General features: G+C 31.0%; 3 protein-coding genes across 3 annotated transcripts; 2 read left to right on the top strand and 1 right to left on the bottom strand.

The window, feature by feature from the left end:
* Nucleotides 1-561: 561 nt before the first annotated feature.
* LOC120219159 lies at nt 562-6,804 on the bottom strand. Its single transcript, XM_039216032.1, has 6 exons — nt 6,691-6,804; nt 6,337-6,441; nt 1,779-3,185; nt 1,638-1,706; nt 1,049-1,247; nt 562-794 (listed from the first exon to the last, which is right to left on the bottom strand). The coding sequence occupies exons 2-6, from the start codon at nt 6,337-6,339 to the stop codon at nt 718-720; spliced, it is 1,755 nt and encodes a 584-aa protein (XP_039071963.1). The 5' UTR covers nt 6,340-6,441; nt 6,691-6,804; the 3' UTR covers nt 562-717.
* Nucleotides 6,805-12,983: 6,179 nt separating this feature from the next.
* On the top strand, nt 12,984-15,940 carry LOC120219044 (psbP-like protein 1, chloroplastic). Its single transcript, XM_039215896.1, has 8 exons — nt 12,984-13,143; nt 13,273-13,396; nt 13,559-13,639; nt 13,934-14,016; nt 14,148-14,270; nt 14,368-14,439; nt 15,316-15,412; nt 15,821-15,940. The coding sequence occupies exons 1-8, from the start codon at nt 13,078-13,080 to the stop codon at nt 15,922-15,924; spliced, it is 750 nt and encodes a 249-aa protein (XP_039071827.1). The 5' UTR covers nt 12,984-13,077; the 3' UTR covers nt 15,925-15,940.
* A 1,362-nt stretch (nt 15,941-17,302) lies between these two features.
* Nucleotides 17,303-18,785, top strand: LOC120219193 (ankyrin repeat-containing protein BDA1-like). Its single transcript, XM_039216050.1, has 2 exons — nt 17,303-17,896; nt 17,997-18,785. The coding sequence occupies exons 1-2, from the start codon at nt 17,303-17,305 to the stop codon at nt 18,783-18,785; spliced, it is 1,383 nt and encodes a 460-aa protein (XP_039071981.1).
* The last annotated feature ends 536 nt before the right edge of the window (nt 18,786-19,321 follow it).

The following is a 19,321-nucleotide window of genomic DNA, read 5'->3' as shown; positions in this document are numbered from 1 at the left end:
GAAGCAGGAAATTATGTGAAAAAGGTTGACATGAATGAGCATATCACAACTATGGTTTCATATCAAGATTTCGTCGTCCTGGATTTAAACCATAACAAGGTGATAACTAGCGTTGAACCTGTTTGAAACCCCACAACAAACGTCTACTAATTAAGGATGTAGTTTTGTTTCCCCCCTACATGTATTGAGCTAATGTGCACAAATAAGCCGCTTGATGATTATATCATCATTCGGATTCTTCATTCTCTATCCAAAATTTGTGTTTGACCTATATTCATGTTTAAAATATGCATGCAACATTTGTATCTCCAATACCCATATTGGACACATACTCGAACTTAAATATAAAACACCCATATTGAACACATACTCTAACTTGAATATAAAATACCTATATTTTACACATACTCGAACTTGAATATAAAATACCCATATTCGACATGAACACAAAGTACCTATATTCGGGGCAAAAGAATTAAAGCTTACCTGTTGGGGTAGGTACAAGACTAGTACCTGTAACATGATAATTAAAATTCTAAATCTCAGAACTAGTCAAAATATCAAATCTCATTTAGAAATTTTTGGAAAGTCAAGATACATATAGCATTTATCTGCATAAATTATTGAAATCCCAAAACAAGTATATAGTTTAGTACAAAGATACAAGCTGCTGGGCACAGATCTGACCCACCTCACAAGATTTGAAAGGCTGAGTCTTCATCTCAAAGATGACACAACAGCATCATCCTTTCCATAGATACGCTGAAGCTCACGGGTGGCAGCTTGGTATGATGCTGCAAAAAGTAAACAAGGAATTTGAGTCAACAAAACTTACAGAGAGAAAAAAGGACGGGGTCTGAGAGCACCGCATTACTCAAACTCAGGTGTGAATGCTAAATATGAGTATATGTTTCATACAAATATGCTCAATATTTTAAAATCATTCCACGAAATTGAAGACTCCTTAGAGAACCATATCTGAATCCGCAGGTACGTAGAAAAAGATGAAGAGTAGAAGTAATGTCAGTCAACTAAACAGCCACTTTACCTTTCCAGATGCGAAAATTCTTCTGGTTGATTTGAGAACCTGTCACGGTTTGAATTGCATCAAAAAGCAACTCTTGAGGAGTGTTCTTGAGCTCTTGAACAACTGCATAGATGGTCTTTCCATTCTCAAAGTAAATGTGATTATTGGGGTGTTTGGTCTTGCAACTAGCATGGCGCTCAAACTCATACGCATTCAGAGCCTGCACAATAGATTTTGAATTATACAGTAATGATACTCAGCTTTAGTAATCTAGTTCTCTTCCTATAACTTCATAACGAAGAACACATTCAGTTGGTATCTTAAAACATGGCTGAAAAGCAGAGACCAAACAAGTTGCTTACAGTCAAATTGTATTAGAGTCCTAACTATATTTACTTTACTGTTTTAGGAGTCTTTTAAGATTATGAATCCTTATTATCTTTATCCCTGGATAAACTATATCTTCCAGTAAAGTATTTTATTAGGAGTTAATTACTAAGTATTAAATAAGGGACATATGTATACTACTACCGCAGATTAGAAAATAAGAACTTCAGCTTTTATTTTTCTTCCTGTTTTTTCAGTTTCTATTATGTTTTCAGTCACTTACTTTTTCAAACTTGCAGTCGTTGCAACCGCACATATACCCGGTCCCTTGTATATATCCTTTAAGGTTTTTCTGCCAATGAAAAGGTCTCGTAACATAAGTGAAATCGCACCGATGAAAAGTTAAGTATAGGAAATGACTCACCTCCCGTGACCAAGAAACATACTTCACAACCACCCCATCAAGCATACCAGTTGATAACAAACTCTTGACATTGGAAGGGAAATTGTTGGGAGAAACCTTTTTCGATGTCACAGTTTCTTTATGCTTCAGGTTGGTATCAATTGTAAAACTACTTTTTGATGCACTATTTACATTTGAATCAGTACTATTCGACTTGACCAACACTTGCTGGCAAGGAGCTTCTGAAGCTTGTGCTGAATTCTGATTATTCATCAATAAGTCATAGCAACTAATAATACTACCAGAGAGGTTAGCCTCCGGTTCATCATGGAAACCCCCAAAAGATATTGTATTTCTTTCGCACCTGTTGTAGTTTTGATGCATAGATAGAATATTAGACCCTCCTTTGTCTTGTTTAGGAGCCACTGCTGTGATGTTACAGTCCGCCTTATGATAAGATGGACCCATTGGTATGATATTATCGCCTTCCTTATCAAAAGAGGATGCCATCGAAACCACACTCTCATTTGGTTTACTATATTCAGAGGCCATTGAAATGAAATTTTCCTGCCCCTTACCATAAAATGGGCTCAATGAAATTAAGTTGGCATCTCCCTTCTCATATGACTGACCAATCGGAATAAAATTGCCATCTTCCTTGTCAAAAGGCTGACCCATAGATAAAGTACTCTCATTGCCCTTGTAATTGTGGCCCACAGGTATGAAGTCACCAGCTCTCTTGATAAAGGTGTGACCAATTGAAATAAAATTGCCATCTGCGTTACTAAATGTAGGGCCCATTGAGATGGTATTTTCATCCTCACTACCATAAGTTGGGCCCAAAGATATAGCATTATCATTTTTACTGAAAACATTAGACACTGAAAATGTGCTATTAACTCCTCTATAAGGGTGTCCCATTAACACCGGCATGCCACTGTTGGAATCCCTAACTTGATTGACCTTAACTTTCCTTATTCCACCAAAACTGAGAAATGAAGAGGCATCTTCAGTGGTATGGGACATAGACAAACCAGAAGATGAACTAATACTGTACTGATCCTCAAAATCCTTTCTTCCCATACTCATATTCCCAGTATCAGTAGAAGAAATGTTCCTATCAACCATGTTGGCTGTTCGAATGGGCTCAGATCCAAATAGATGGTCACCAAATGGGCCAGAAGCTGACTGGAAACAGGAAGCGTTGGACCAAGGAGAAACACTGGCGTCTGCAATTCTTGAAACCGGACAGCTGTTTAAGGATTCCATAGCTTGCTTCTTGTTGCTGAACAACTCTGGTGCAGCAGCATCCATAAACCATTGATGACCCCGCTTTGCTTCAGATTTTGAAGAATCATCATAACCCATCTCTCCATTAGTTAGGCAAGCACCATCTCTCCGCATCTGTAAACTTTTTTGCTGGAAAGCCTGCCCAAAATCAATAATACAAATAATCAAAGTGGGAATATTTGTTATCGCATGACAAGAGGAACTAACGAGTGAAACAAGAACTCTATGACAACACAAATTAAAACCCAAAGAAATCATGTAATCAGAAAATTATGAGACATAAATCAAGCATAAAATGTCGCTTGCTAAAATCAGTAAGAGAATATATATTTGTGTGTGTGTGGTAAACAAGCTAAAGTCTGATAGATCCATCAGAGGGTTATTCAAGTCAATCTAACAAAGCCTACCATAGAAATCAGATAAGTTTCAGGGTATGAATTAGTTGGTAAACAAACACAGGTCTCCAAGGAAACAATCATCAAAAGTTAAAGCCGAAAGGTTCACCTTTATACTTACATGAACAAAACTGAATTCCAATTGGCGTGCTTGTCCAATCAGGAATAATAAATTTTTCAGTTCCTTTCAGATCCTAGTGAAGCTCAGAAAAAGAATCCTCCGAAACATTTCCCTCTTAGATGTTACCAGTAAGACTTATCAAGATAGGTCATTGTACAGGTATGCTTATAATGAGGTTTCTATAATCATATCATGGTATTTAAAATCTTCAAAGAGTTACCTAAATGACACATGAGCAAACTTGCAAGGGACATTAAATAAACCTGCCTTTAATGGTAATGGCTGTAGCCAATTCAACTTAAGATTCGAAAACTTCCCTTTTATTTCTAACTAGGACCTAATACAGTAAGATATCTTCAATTTGTTAAAAATCTTGATACATTTAGGACATGCGTCAACACTTAAGATCTGGGCCAAAACGAGAAGTATTACGGCGTTAAAGTTACAACATACATAGCATAAATTTCCTTACAATAAGTTTGAAGAGACTATATATACATTAATTCTATTGGGAATTTTATTGACATAGAGACAACTTTATTTATTCATATAGTTTCTGGCGGGATCAAGTTTTTTTGTCTTTGGATCAGAATTATGAAATCCAACGAGTAGGATAGAATAAGACTAGTAATAGAAAACTAAATAATATAAATAAACAACCTAGCAAGTTCCTCATTACAGTAATCCTGAACATTCAATAGTTACTCCTTTTTCATTTCATCTTAAAATGTAATCTAAATAAGGCAGCAAGGGGATACAAGTACAAGAATAATCCAGATCAGAATAGGAGCCCAGAGGGAAAGCAGCTTCGCTCATTCATGGGAATTATTAACCGTACAGATTTTGCTGTCTCCTGCTAGAAGCTTGTGTACAATGATGATTATGAAACAATGAAAAGCATCTAAAGAAAATAGGTGTTGATGCTATGACGGTTTTGATTCTACATATCATGAATATAAGCACCCACTTCACAGAATTGAAATGAGAACCATCTGAATTGAAAAGGATGTGCAAACCCACTAAATGTCCACGCATTTATATAATTGTATATGTACATTGTTATTAAGATAAATAAAAAGCTACAGTTGTTTGGTCAAGTAAAACAGAGAAGGAAATCTTATTTACAAAAGGTGTTCCCTTAAAGATTTTCTATGAAATTCTAACAAGATGTACACTATGAAAAGGGCAACTCAACCAGTTAGACAATACACATGATGGACAAACATACTGCAGCCCAATTCGGTAATTTATGCTTTTCATGGAGTCAAAAGAAAAACAAAGTTCTTTTCACAATGAAATTTTAGAAAGAGTGAGCCAAAAGATTCAGTTGACATAACAAAGAAATTAATTATTAATATGAATCTCATTCATATGGTTATTAGAGTACTTATTTAGCTTTAAATCGTTCAATATTAGATCTTGTTCTCATCATCTGTATTTGGTAATGTTAAAATTTACAGTAACCACAAAATCTTTTACATAAAATATTCTCAAAAGGAAACGTGTCCTTTCTCTTCTAGAAGGATTCTACCCACCTGATATGGTGGATTGACCCTCAAACCATCAACTAGTGCATAACAAAGGGAAAATACAGAAAAACCAACAGCTGGTAAATGCAAATAGTGTAGATCAGCATATCAGTCCCGGAAATTGCTAATGTTAATGCTCTAAATTGGTTGAATCTAAATATAAATCACCATGTCCGCATATCTGAGGCATGTAACCATCAGCATTCCTCTCATTGAGAATTAAAATTCCTCATGTTCCAACACAATGAAACCTAAATAAATCACCATACCAAGGACATGTTCTTCAAATTTTCATTCACTTTCATCAGGAGCATTCATACATATGACACATGATTGTCACCATAACTTTTATTAAAACCTTTAAATTTGTTGATTCCAACTTAATCAAACTTCACACGGTATGCCTTATTCTCATAACTAAGAAAATAACCGTCATGATTACTTTTGTTAATACATTTAAGCATACGAAAATAACATAAATCAATATATCTGAATATTTGGGCTACACGTGCAGCACAGCAGCGTTTATTACAACACAAAAATTCCTCAAAGCTACTAAATGATGGAACCTAACATTAATCAACATATCCGCATCTCAAATACATGTAATCAACTTATTAGTACTGACTATCCTTCTTAAGACATTTAAATTCCTTAAAGGTGTGAAATTAAGGAACCTATTATTAATCACCATAACTGCAATTCTAAAACATATGATAATCACGATTTCTTTTACTAATACATTTAAATTCCGACCTAATGGAGCCAAATATAAATCACCAGCCATATATCTATAGTAAACAATCATCAGGGTTTCTGTTAAAACATAAAAAATTAAATTTGTCAATCCTCCAACATGATAAGACTTATCAAGAATCACCATAAATGCATATCTAAAGCACAATCTATCTTCATTAGGATTATTTATGCAATCTTCATTAGTCATTATCCAATCTTCATTAGTCATTTATGCATTTAAATTTCTTGCGCACCAAAGTACCATTCAACTAACAACAATTAGACTCAGTAAGAGAATTACAAATTCTCCATGTAGGCACTTTAATTCATTAGAACAATATTCATATCAAACAAGAAGCAGCATTGATCAAAGTACACCAAAACAAACTCGAAAAAAATGAGGGAGGAAATGGAGAAAAATCAAAATCAGTAACAATATAGCACCAAAACTTGAACAAAACATTTGCATGCAATAAAAAGAGCATAGACAAGAGTTGGGATCATACCATTTCTCGCCGAAGACTCAACACATGAGCAACTAAGTTGCTTACTTGCAATCAGACTCTTCTCCGATCAATCAAAAACCAAGCTTCTTTCAATCTCCAAAACACCTTCAGAAGTTGAAAGGGCAAATTAATCAAATCAATATAACTTTAATCACAAATTTCACATGCATTAATCGATTTTTAAAAAGAGAAAAATCAGCATTTTTCTATTTACAGGAATAAGGTTAAAACCCCAGATTTCTTTCGTTTTTCTCTGAATTTTGCATGGAGCTTAAAGAGGCTTTTTGCAAGCAATGGTGAAAATTACAAAAAGCCTAGAAATTACGACAAGTGAGAGATCCAATAACCTAATACCTTTTTTCCGGAGAGATCGCCGGTGAGACTTCCCGGCTACAACTCACCGGAAATAATCAACCAAAAACTTTTTTTCCAAGTTTTTGAAGTGAGAGTTGCAGTAGTAAGGGATACATTGAGAAAGCAACTAAGAGCTTTCTAACCCTTAAATAGGAAGGAGAGGAATTATACGGTGTACCGCGGCATAGTTTTCATTAATAAAATTCTAATCTATATCACACACGTGGCTATAAATACTGAATCGGATCCCTGCTGAGAATTACGTATAAATTCTGGCCGTTAAATTTGATTACCAAAATTCAGATTTGGATTTTTCGGATTTGAATTACGTTAATTTTTCTGTGTATATATCTTAACATTTATAAAAATTTAGAAGATAATTAATAAATTCGGATTTCTAAATTGGATATTCATCTTCATTTAGTTCATTTTATTTTATTTATTTGCATTCAAGAATTTAATGTAATAAACTCATATATTTAATAAATTTATTTTCAATCACCATTATGGAGTTTTTTTATTTTAAAAAAAATACTTTTCAGTTAGTTAAGTATCGTAGTAACTAGTAATGGTGCTTAGCTAAAAATAACTTTTATTTAACTTTAATTATACAATTATAAATATAAATAAATAATCTAAAAATAATATATTTAAAATAACAAAGTATTGAAATGATGTTATCTTTGGTAAATGGCTGTCTAATGGGTCGAAAGACTTCTATCGAGCAAAATATTAATCCTGCCTAAAGTTGATTAAGCTAATATTATAAAAATATAATTAATACGTCATCTTTTGTCAAAATTAATAAAATAATATATCACTTGTATTTTAAAAAAGAAAAATTGAACGCCATCAATATGTACCTATTAACTCAATTATTTTCTTGTGGACTTAAGTACATAGATGATGATTTGTTTTGGTGAATTAAATTATTTTGTTGGCCACTTAAACCAAAAATGATGTGTAAATTATAAGAAAATGAGTGCATTTGAGAGATTTTTTTTTGACATACCATGTTCATCATCTTCACAAAAGTCAAAGTTTATAGAGTCATGATGGTAAAAATATTTAGGACTTGTTTAATATTGTTTCGAAAAATATATTTTATAAGTTTGAGTAATTGTATTTTTAAGATGTATATATTATCAATTTATTAACAAAGATTTGAGCAAATATTATTTTACAATTACTTAAGATTATTAAAAAATATTTTTTAAATTATTTAATAATATTTAGTATTGTTGTTAAAATTATTTTTGACATGAAAAGATATAAAATTTTAAAACTCATAAATAATTTTTTAGTCGTATAATTGTGTCTTAATAAAAAAAATACAATAAAACCATCATAAAATAATAAATGAATATTAAAACTATAAACTGACTTAAAAAATACTTCTTAAACACACAAATTAGCTAGAACTTTCAGAGTTTGTGTTTAGCCCCAACCAAAGGGTCTATTTGAGTAAATTTTTTTACTGAAAGATTTAATTATTACTTTTTAAAAAAGAATAAAGATTTTTAATTACTTGCTGATGTGGAGTATAAGATAAAGTATTCATATCATCAAAATTGATCATGTAGACTACCACGTGTACAAAGGTTCATGACATCATCATTCGTTAGCTACAGTGTCATTAAATTTAATAATCATTATTGATTAATTTTTATGATTAAAATGTTTAATTAGTCATAAAAAAGTCACGAGGACTTAATTGGATTTTTTATAATAGTCTGAGGATTATCTGACTTTTTCCAAATGAAAACAATAAATTTTAGAATATTTTTCCAATAGTTAAGTGTAATATATTGGTTGTTGCTTCTTAGATTAAATAATGTTAAAATATATTTAATGTTATCATATATATATATATAACGTTTTTTTATTAGTCAATATTCAGAGTGATAACAATACAACATATGTTCGAAAGATTTTCAATTATTTGATAATAAATATTCAAATATCATTATAAATGTTATATCACACTCGAAATCTTAAAAGATAATAGCAATATATAAACTACTAAGGTCGTTTAATTAATTAATAATATAAATTTAAACTAGTTCATTCATAAAACTGATCTAAAAACATATTAAATAAATTTGAACTTGAATTCCATTATGTAATATCTTTTAATTATATGGATGAGAAGAAAAGATATGACGAATTTAATTATATTAGAAAATATTTTTAAATTTTTATATCATTTGATTAAGTAAATAAATATTATATTTTCAAGGTTAATAACAGGATTGAAAGTAGGATAATATGAATATTTTTAACCACTCGAACAATTAATGGATATCGAAAACTATTTATTTAAATAATGTGAGGTAATTATAAGGTAATATGTATTCAAAACTATTTATTACTCTCTCCATCCTATTGAATTTTTCTTTTTAAAAAAAAATCACATTTTTTAAACTTTGATCATGCTTATTTTAAATATTTTAAACAATTAAATTTTATAAAATATATATTTAAAAACTTCTTGATTGAAGGTTTTTAAAATATATCTTTTCAAATTTTATCAATAATAAATTTTATATAATAATGAGTCAAAATAAAAAAAATTAATAATGAACAAATTTTATAGGATAGAGGAGGTAATAAACTTCAATGATACTACGTAATATAGGTTAATGATATCTAAATTAAAGATAAGTGTTTGACATCTATTCAATAGACGCAGTTTATAGTTGTTTGAAAAATCAAATTTATTTATTAATTGTGATAAATTTTAATTTTATTTAAAGAGAATGAAAATAAAAAACTTTAAGAAAAAGAAGGAGAATATTTCTGATAAATCTAAAACTTATGATAATAAATATTATTGTAATCAATTTAATAATTATGATGTATTATTAGTACATGGACATATCGGGACATACTTTAGTCAAAGTATTCATGACGATGGGACATGGACATGTCATCTAGCACCTAGTCCTCCGGATGAAATATCCGACAAGTGTAGCTTGGGTTTTCGTGGTAAGTTTTTCGCTTGTAAACTCCCAACGTTCATTAACTCAAAGCCAATTTACTTTTTTTTGAAATTTCGAGAATTATTGAACATAAATATTAAGTTTTCAAAAATGAGTTCCGATAAATATATTTTAAAATATAAATCGGATCCAAATTTGACATTTAAGATTTGATTCGGACATGTTTTTCTATGTTTTAATATAATATATTATATTATTTTTATATAGTATATAATCTATTTCACGTAAAAATAAATTTATAATAATATACAACATTATAATACATATATAAAATTGTCTATAAAACAAAGAGTGTAACCTCTTAGATCCGGCCTGGACATTATGATCAAATCTAGACGATTATATATCGTATTCTGAAATTACTTTTATACTTAAAATAACGTTAAAATCTATATAATATGTACACATATATATATATATATATCAGAAAACTTTGTAAAACATATACATATTAAAATATCGGTAATACAAATATATCAAGACAGTAGCAAAAACACGTGTCACCAAATTATAACTAAAGGTATATAGAGATATACAATGATACACAAATAAGAGTAGTCGATCATCCTGATGCAAAGTCTGCTAGTTTACGGTCTGCTACTATCTGAAAATGTTAAAATTTACAGAATGAGCTAAATAGTCCAGTGTGCTCTTTACGGTGTATAAAAACATACTGATAAAATACTTCGATAAAAAAATAGTTCATCAAACATGTTTTAAAAATATGAACAATACTCCCATCCGAATATCAGAATGTGTATGTTTCTCATAACCATACACCTACATGTACACCCATAAGGGCTTTATACATATAGCATAAGAACTTGCGTTAAGGACTTACCCTGTGCACAAAGCAGAGGAGCATGCGGTAAGATCTTACAAGTCATAGATTAGGCCTGATATACTTCCTCCAATAATACCCCCAATAACAGTAATAAACATGTATTTATTCGAGTGAAAACGGTAGTTTAATCCATTAAAACATGAAAGTATTTCATACTCAGAAATCATATACAGAAATACAGTAACAAGAGATCATATCAGAAATATATAGTAAATCAAATATCAGATAAATAGTATTAAAAAAAATCAGATATCGTGTCGTAAAAATATTCAGTATCATAAAAAATCTAAAACAGTTTAGATAAATAGTATAAAATAGTAATGTAACACCATCAGAAACACATACATAAATATAACTTATATTTAAACAATTTACAGAAACATACGAGTAACTCTCGAAGAATGTGGATCGAGCAGATCTGACGAACGGGAAGCACCGGATCTAATCGACCCTCGATCGGGGGAAACACGAGTACGTTCATAAAAATATATACTCGAATTAATTCCATAATCAAACCTCAAATAAATAAGCAAAAATACTAGAAATACTAAGTATTTTCGGATTAACGGGCTAGATTCAGGGCTTTGGGTCAAATTTTAGCAAAACGGATCGCAAAATCAGACTTCAGATATCAAAAAGTTAATACGGAGGTTTTCAGAAAAAGTCAACGACATTCAGATATTAAAACTTACCAAGCTTGTTTAAAGCGGTGAACAACAGAGAGCTCAATTTCACAACGTCGGAAACTTGATCTTCCTCACCCCTTACACGTCGGTGGTGGCAACAGAGACAAGATTGACACCAATGGACTCAGGACGATACAAAGAACACAAAAAATGTTATAGTTACACTATAAGTCCTACCATTTTAATTGCTTTATTAATTTAGATCCAAATTTAATTAAAATTTTACTATGGTCCCTAAATTTAATTAAAATTTTCAATTTAGTCAATTAGAAAATTTTTAAGAAAATGTTGGGCCATAATTTGGGGTGTGACAAAGAGTAAAAAAATAAATATAGTAAAACAAAATATATATAAATTATTAAAATTTTAAAAAAATATATTGTTATTTTTATAAAATAAAAATTTGAACGTATTAATAATATATTTAGATTCATTATTTATAAATATATATGAACTTGAATAAATTTCAAATTTATATTTCAAGTTTATTAAAATTTAAATATATATATAAATTATGGGATCACTCTATTTTGTCCGGTTTTATATGTGTTAATGTGGAATATACGAATCATCAAGTGATCTTAATGGTAAAAGAGATTTTTTAGAGATTATAAGTTCGAGTAACTAAAATTGTAGGGTGTATATATTATTAATTGATTTAAAAAATAAATAGATATTACTTTATAATCTACCATCGTCTTTGCTTAAAGAATTTGAAATTTTAATATAATTATCAACATGAAATGGTTCGATTGGTTGAGTACTCATCATGGTTGAAGTTTTACCAATAATTCTGGTTGGTCTATCATTTTTTATATAATCTTAATAATCGATGTAAATTTTCTAATCCAATCAAATCTCAATTATATATTTGACGATAAATGATTCATTTCCCCCTAAAATTTATAAACACATTACTCAATAAAAGATTGTTATAAACATATCATTGGCCACTAAATATTAGACAAAATAATAATATGATATGGTATGATAATAATTTTAGTCCTTAAAATTTGTACATTCCAAAATTTAATTTTAATTCAAAATAATTTAATAAATGTAACTCTCCATAATATAATTTCATCATTTTGATCCTTTTTTCCTCCTAAATTACTCAATATTCTCCCAAAAATATTATATTACGTTTCAATTAGTTTTATGGTATAATAGCTATTTAACAGAAAATTTGTTGCTACTTTATGATAGAATACAATTATTGAACTATTACTTCGATTTATTGGATTTGTTTAGTTCGACAATATCATAAAAAGATTAAATTGATGGAGCACTATTTTAAAATATAAATGATTAAATTTATTGAATTATTATGAATTAAGATAAAACTAATAAAATTTATTAGTTTCAAAAATTAAAAATGTTATTATACCATGTTACATTAGATGTTCATTTTAATATTAATGACAAAATTATATGTTTGTAGTCGTATTTTAGTTGATCTATTTATAAATTTTTTAAAATAAATTATTTATTATCAAAAAAATAAATAAACGATTTAAAATATTTTTTAATAATATAATGATTATAAAGTAATATTTGTTTATTTTTTAAATTATATATATATATATAATTGTTAAAATAAAATATATTTTATCCTTAAATCCTCCGCAATCTACAAATAAAGAGATGGGTCCAATCCAAAACCTATGTGTGACATGAAAAGCCACTTGCACTCTCTCAGTCTCTCTCAACTCAGTCTCTCTCAACGGATAACAACACAAAGATAAACAAATCCCAACCACAAAAGGCATCAATGAAGAATTCTACATTTCTCCCCATGTTTTTCTGGCTGCCCATTCTGTAGTTCATATGAACTGGAGCACAAACTATAAAAACAATGGCAGTTTTGCAGAATTCCATACCTTCCCTTCATCATACATTGTTCATTAATTCATTTCCCCAGGTTTCTTTTCTCATCAGCATTGTCAATCTATTTCGCTTTCCAGCTTTGGGTCTTTTTTATTTTCTTTCAACTTCTTCTTTTGGTTGGATTTTAAATTGAGGGGTTTTGCCTGTTTTATCTGTTGAACAGAAAGGATTGCAGAAGCTTTCTCATGGTGCATTTCTTAGCTGTAAAACAAGTGTTTCTCTTCATGTCCGGGCTGAACATTTATCCTCTTTAGCTGCTTCTTCTTCTAGTTCTTCTCATTTTCAAGGTGAACTTATTTTTCTTTTTCTTAATTTAGTAATTCTAGATTTTGGTATGGTGATTCGTTGTTAATGTATAGAGGTATTTGTGGAGGTTTATTGAGCATTTATTTTTCTATATTTCAGTGCTTATATTGTAAAGATATTTTTTTCAAAAAAATAATCTGCAGAGATTTGTGGGAGACGCCAAATAATTGCTGCTGGAATCACTGCTCCTCTGGTTTCAATTGTTGACCAAACTCCTACTGCATGTATGTATGTTGTTTGAAGCATTGAAATTGAAACTATATTCGGCAATCTATGTATTTATGTTGTGTTTGTACATTGTTTCGTGTCACAATATCATTCGAGAAGTTATTGATATGTATAAACTTTGACATGCTAATAATGTATGTTAATGCATTGGTATCATGTTCGATTTATTGTATCGTCCTAAGTTGTCGAACCTACTCGAAATCATTTCAACATGCATGCTATTATGCAGTATGATGATTCTTTGAATAAAATTTGCTGATATGCTAAGAGGACACATTCATATGGTTCAGTTGCTGCAGAAACTAAAAAGGGATTTCTTCCGGTCACAGACAAGAAAGATGGATACACATTTCTCTATCCATTTGGGTGGCAGGTATACTTTGTGCATGTAACTACCTATGTTACTCAGATACGGCTATTCTATCCGATTCAGAGGAACATAGTCATTTTCGGATTTGATTTATCAGAAACTAAAATTAAATAGTCTCACTTCCAAGTGTGCAGGAAGTAGTTATTGAAGGTCAAGACAAGGTATTCAAAGATGTTATTGAGCCATTAGAAAGTGTGAGTGTTAATTTGATACCAACCAACAAACAAGACATTCGAGATTTCGGGTCTCCACAAGAGGTTTGCCATGGGTTTTCTATACTATATATATCATCATAATCAGAACATAAAAAGAAAAGGAAAGTGAGATCTTAGTTTTCATAATAATTTCTCACAGGTTGCTGAGACTCTAATCAAGAAAGTTTTGGCGCCTCCAACTCAGAAAACAAAGCTAATTCAGGCAGCAGAGGTTTGTTTCGGGAATTGTATTGTTTGATGCTAAGATAGTTCATAGTTTTGTTACCCTTTTTTATTGTTATTTCTTTGTTGTTTTCAATTATGTTGATCTAATTCTTCATTCTTTGTCCCAACACCTATATCTGACGAATATCTGGATATAGATATGTGGATATAACCCTCCAAGATACCTTCAAATATGATAAAAGACATGACCAAGTGTTGTATCTTAACCTTGAATGAAATCATACTTTTGTCTTGAAAACTTTCTCAACTAGTTTATCTAATAACCTTCTCGTAATGTTGTGGTGGATCGTGTTATGCTATGTTGTTTGGACATGCATGTCAGCATGTGCAGATTTCTATCATACTAAGAGTCTAAGTTTAAGCCATCCATGTGAATTTGTGTTGTATTCATGTTGTTTCCACATCTTATAATTGTGTTTAAAGTGAAAATTTTATATAAACTGAAACTTAATAGTTCATGTCATGTAGATTTTAATGGATTGATGTATTCACGTCGTGTCTATATTATTTTCCCGTTTTGAATTAATGTTGTGTCCAAAATGAACAGGTATGTTCATATCATTGTTAGCTCAGGGAATTGCCTTAAACTTTGAATTTTTGAATGTCAAACGCTCTTCTAATCTATTGGATATACATTTTGACATGGGTATGAGGATATAATCCTCCAAAGACCCTCAAAATACTTAGATAATGTTGAGCACACTGGTTTCGACACATACCTTATCCGACAGTTATTCTCGAGTCCAAATAACATAACATAGCTCCTAATCGTATTGATATTAGCTTCCTGTTTGTTAAGCTTTTAGAATTTGTTTAGTGAACATTATGGATTGATATGTTTTGTGTCATGCATATCTCACAGCATGATGTAGATGGAAAAGCTTATTATACATTCGAGTTTATCACTCGGGCTCCAAACTACACTCGACATGCTCTCACTGCAGTTTCTATTGGAAATGGTATGTATATGCGTGGTTACTATGTCATTTCGATTCTTCATTTCAACACCCTTGTTGAGCACAAATTTGGACATGGTTTTGAGTATATAATCCTCGAGTACATAGAAAAACTTAGACCATCATGTTGGAAACATACCTTAGCCGACACACGAGTCCAGGTATCATCACATTGGTATATACCATGTGTATTGCATCTGTAGATTGTCTTACTGTTTAATTAGTTTTCATCGGCAACAAGTAAAAGTAAAAATCGTAATTTTACATGAATATGGAAAATACTCCTTGTTCACGAGCTTTTATTAAAAGTAGATAATTTATGTACATCGTTTTCATACATTAGTTCATTCCATCATGTTCCTATGAACAATCCATCAAATACATAACATTGTGATGTGGGTGTTTTATCAGGTAAATTCTATACTTTGACAACCGGGGCAAATGAGAGAAGATGGGATAAGATGAAAGATAGATTGATGACTGTGGTAGACTCCTTCAAGATATTCAATGTTTGAAAAACATAGTTGGTATGCATGTACTTGTTGATTGAGAGCATTTTGCACCCCCCCCCCCCGGAATTATTGTATAAAGTCCCAATTCAATCTTGTTTTTCTTTTCTTCCCCAACTTTTTAATCTTCCAACTGTATTATTATGGAACCACTCCTCACAAGGTCTCGACGTATATATAATAGAGTGGTGATTGCTCTTTTATATATAAGGTAGTATCTATTTAAAATTCTCTCAACTAAATAATGATGAACGTATATATCCTGCTGGCGTTATACTGTATTGCTAACTTATGAGCTATTATATCTGAATACAAAATATCTCGTAAGGAAGCTTTACTAATAAATTTAATCTCTAAATATCGGTGAAAGTAAAGATTTTTAGTAAAATTTAGTCCATACATACATGCATAAACATACAATCACAAAAAAATTTCACACGTTGGATATGAGTAAAAGAAAACATTTTATATAAAATTATTTTATAAAATTTTATTTAATAAATTTTACAAGTGAAATAATAATGATTTTACATATAGATTTAATGGTGTGTTAGGTTATTAATGTGTAATTGTATTTTCATACAATTGTTATGATGATAATTACTAACAATTCTAATTTTCTAGATATATTTGATTATAATACATAATTATACCTTAATAATTATTTCATATAGAGTAAGCACATTTGGTCGGGTGATCAAGTTACTTTTCTTTGTTCCATCATATTACCTTAGGTTATTGGTTCTAAACTTACTAGGAGCACTCGCCTTTTTCCCCTAGAGTCTCCCTTCCCCTCTCCTCTAGGTAGGATTAATTAATTATACCTTAATGAACACTCAAATACCCTTAAAGACAGTATGATTGAACACGAAACCTCTCAAAATAACAATCATTCCTTAACTATTGAGATCGTTTGATTTCTACATATAACATTAATATATTAAAAATAAATAAAACAGAGTGAAAATATATTATAAAACATTGATCCCTTGTTTTTTCCGCACGAATTAACTATCAAACTTGGATATTATCGTGAATGTTTGTCCCCAGTATCCCAACAATTATCAATTTTATTGCAGATAATGAGGAAAAACTCGATTAAAAGGAAGTTTCCGGGGTAATGTTATTAGTTAAAATTCATCGAGTAAATATTGCTTGTTGATTGGTAAACGAATTGGATAAACAGTGAAGTCAATTAGAATATTCCTTCTTAACAAAGGATCCTACAGAATATTTCCGGGGATCATTTTCTAGTAAATTCCATCATTATTTGTGCTGCTGGTTCCTTAATTGTATTTTTTGGATTACTATATATATAGTCAACAAGGTAAAATCGTTTAAATTTGGCTTCTTTTGTTTTAATCAATTTTACAATCCTCTTGCTATGTGTTTGAGAAACAAGTTAAACGAGGCAGCTAAAGCAGGAAATATAGATGGCTTGTATGACGTAATCGGGAGAGATCCATATATTCTAGACCGAATCAGTGAAATTCCGTTCGTCGACACTCCGGTGCACGTAGCTGTAGCGTCGGGGCATGTAGATTTCGCGGTGGAGGTTATGAATTTGAAGTCATCATTTGCCAGGAAGCTGAACAAAGAGGGCTATAGTCCGATTCACTTGGCATTTCAAAATGAGGGAACTCTGCTTCGTCTCGTGGAAACGGATAAAGATCTTATTCGTGTCAAAGGTAGAGAAGGCTGCACGCCTTTACATTATGCAGCTCAGCACGGTAACCTTAATCTTTTGGCCAAATTTTTAGTTGCTTGTCCCGAATCTATACACGACGTGACGATTCGGGACGAGACTGCTTTGCACGTTGCTGCGAAGAACAACAAACTCGAAGCTCTTCGTGTCCTGGTGCAATTGCTTCGGAGGACCTATTTTTACAGCTGTTCCACAGGGAAAAAGCTATTGAATTGGAAAGACAAGGATGGCAACACTGTATTGCACGTTGCTGCATACAATAATCAACCTAAGGTACTGCAATCTTACGAATTACTGGTCTTTTTAAAACGATACGATATCTCTATTATATTGATCGAATATATCTCTTTAACATTTTATATCAATCGAGCAGATGATCAAATTGTTATTAGATTGCAAAGTTAATGTGAATGAGATCAATTCAAGTGGTAAAACACCATTGGATGTCATACAAGAACTTCAAACCCCAGACGAGGCTTCAAAGAAAGATGTTAGGCGAATTCTACTCAATACCGAAGCTTTGAATGCTTCCTCGACTCCAAGGCCTCAACCCTTACACGAACAATTAAGATCGACTATTACATTTACCGAAAGAGCATTTGGCGAAGTGCTTCATGACATCGCAAACATGTCAACCGAAAGAAGTGGTGCTGTTCTTGTGATATTAGTCCTCATTCTAACATCGACTTACCAAGCCACTCTTAGCCCTCCCGGTGGTGTTTTACAAGGCGATGGTGGAGACTCGCACGATCATCTCGAGCCTCGTAGTCTCGTCTCACGGAAGATGCTTCAAAAGTACGTGCTTCCAAATGATGGACCGACGTTTAGGGACAAATCACTCCATCGTGTTAACTCGAAAGAGGGGAAATCGGCATTGAATTCGGCGGCTTTTCTTCTGTTTTATGTTCCAAACACTCTAGCTTTCATTATGACATTTATTTTGACGCTGGGGCTGCTTGCGATTGTTGCCAGTGGGGTAACATGGCTTCTTTTACCGCCTTTACTTCTTTTATATTTTTGCCAACTGAGTTCTACAATTGACATATCTCCCACATCGGCTGTTGTAGTCTTGATTTTTCTTCCTTTTCTTAGTTTACCTATAATGTTCAGAATCATTGGACATGCAAGAAGTCTTAGGAAATATATGGGTGACAAAGTTTAGAGAGATTTTCTCATCTCAAATGTGATACCGAATAATGTATTTTATTCAAAATAATATTGATTGCTATATAAGAGTTAATATTTAATAAATTATTTGAGTCCTAATGTTGAAACATCCTAAGGGCTATGAGTTTATTTAAGTTATATAATATTCTCTTATTTAAAAGTTCAATAAAATTATAGATAATTTAAATATTTTATTTTATATGTATACATAAAATACAAAGTTTAACGACATATAATGTGTATATATCGACGTGGCTTGAAATAAGTTTAGGATTCCTAATGTATCTTAGAGTAATGATTATTGATTACAGTACCACAAAAGATTACTTTATATCTACTCTCAAGAGGGAGATGAGAAAAACTTTAGGGTAAATTACTAAATTGATCATTTTGCTTTCATATTTATATATTATTACTCATCGAATTTAATAAGTTGCTTTTAGATGACTTATATCGATTAATCAAATTTAGCCACTTATGCTATATTTTGGTCATTGAGACATTAACCAACAACTACTAAGACATTAACTC

Source organism: Hibiscus syriacus, unplaced genomic scaffold (assembly GCF_006381635.1).
Source record: "Hibiscus syriacus cultivar Baekdansim isolate YM2019G1 unplaced genomic scaffold, ASM638163v2 tig00110204_pilon, whole genome shotgun sequence".
NCBI lineage: Eukaryota > Viridiplantae > Streptophyta > Magnoliopsida > Malvales > Malvaceae > Hibiscus > Hibiscus syriacus.
This window is presented reverse-complemented; position numbering and strand designations above follow the sequence as displayed.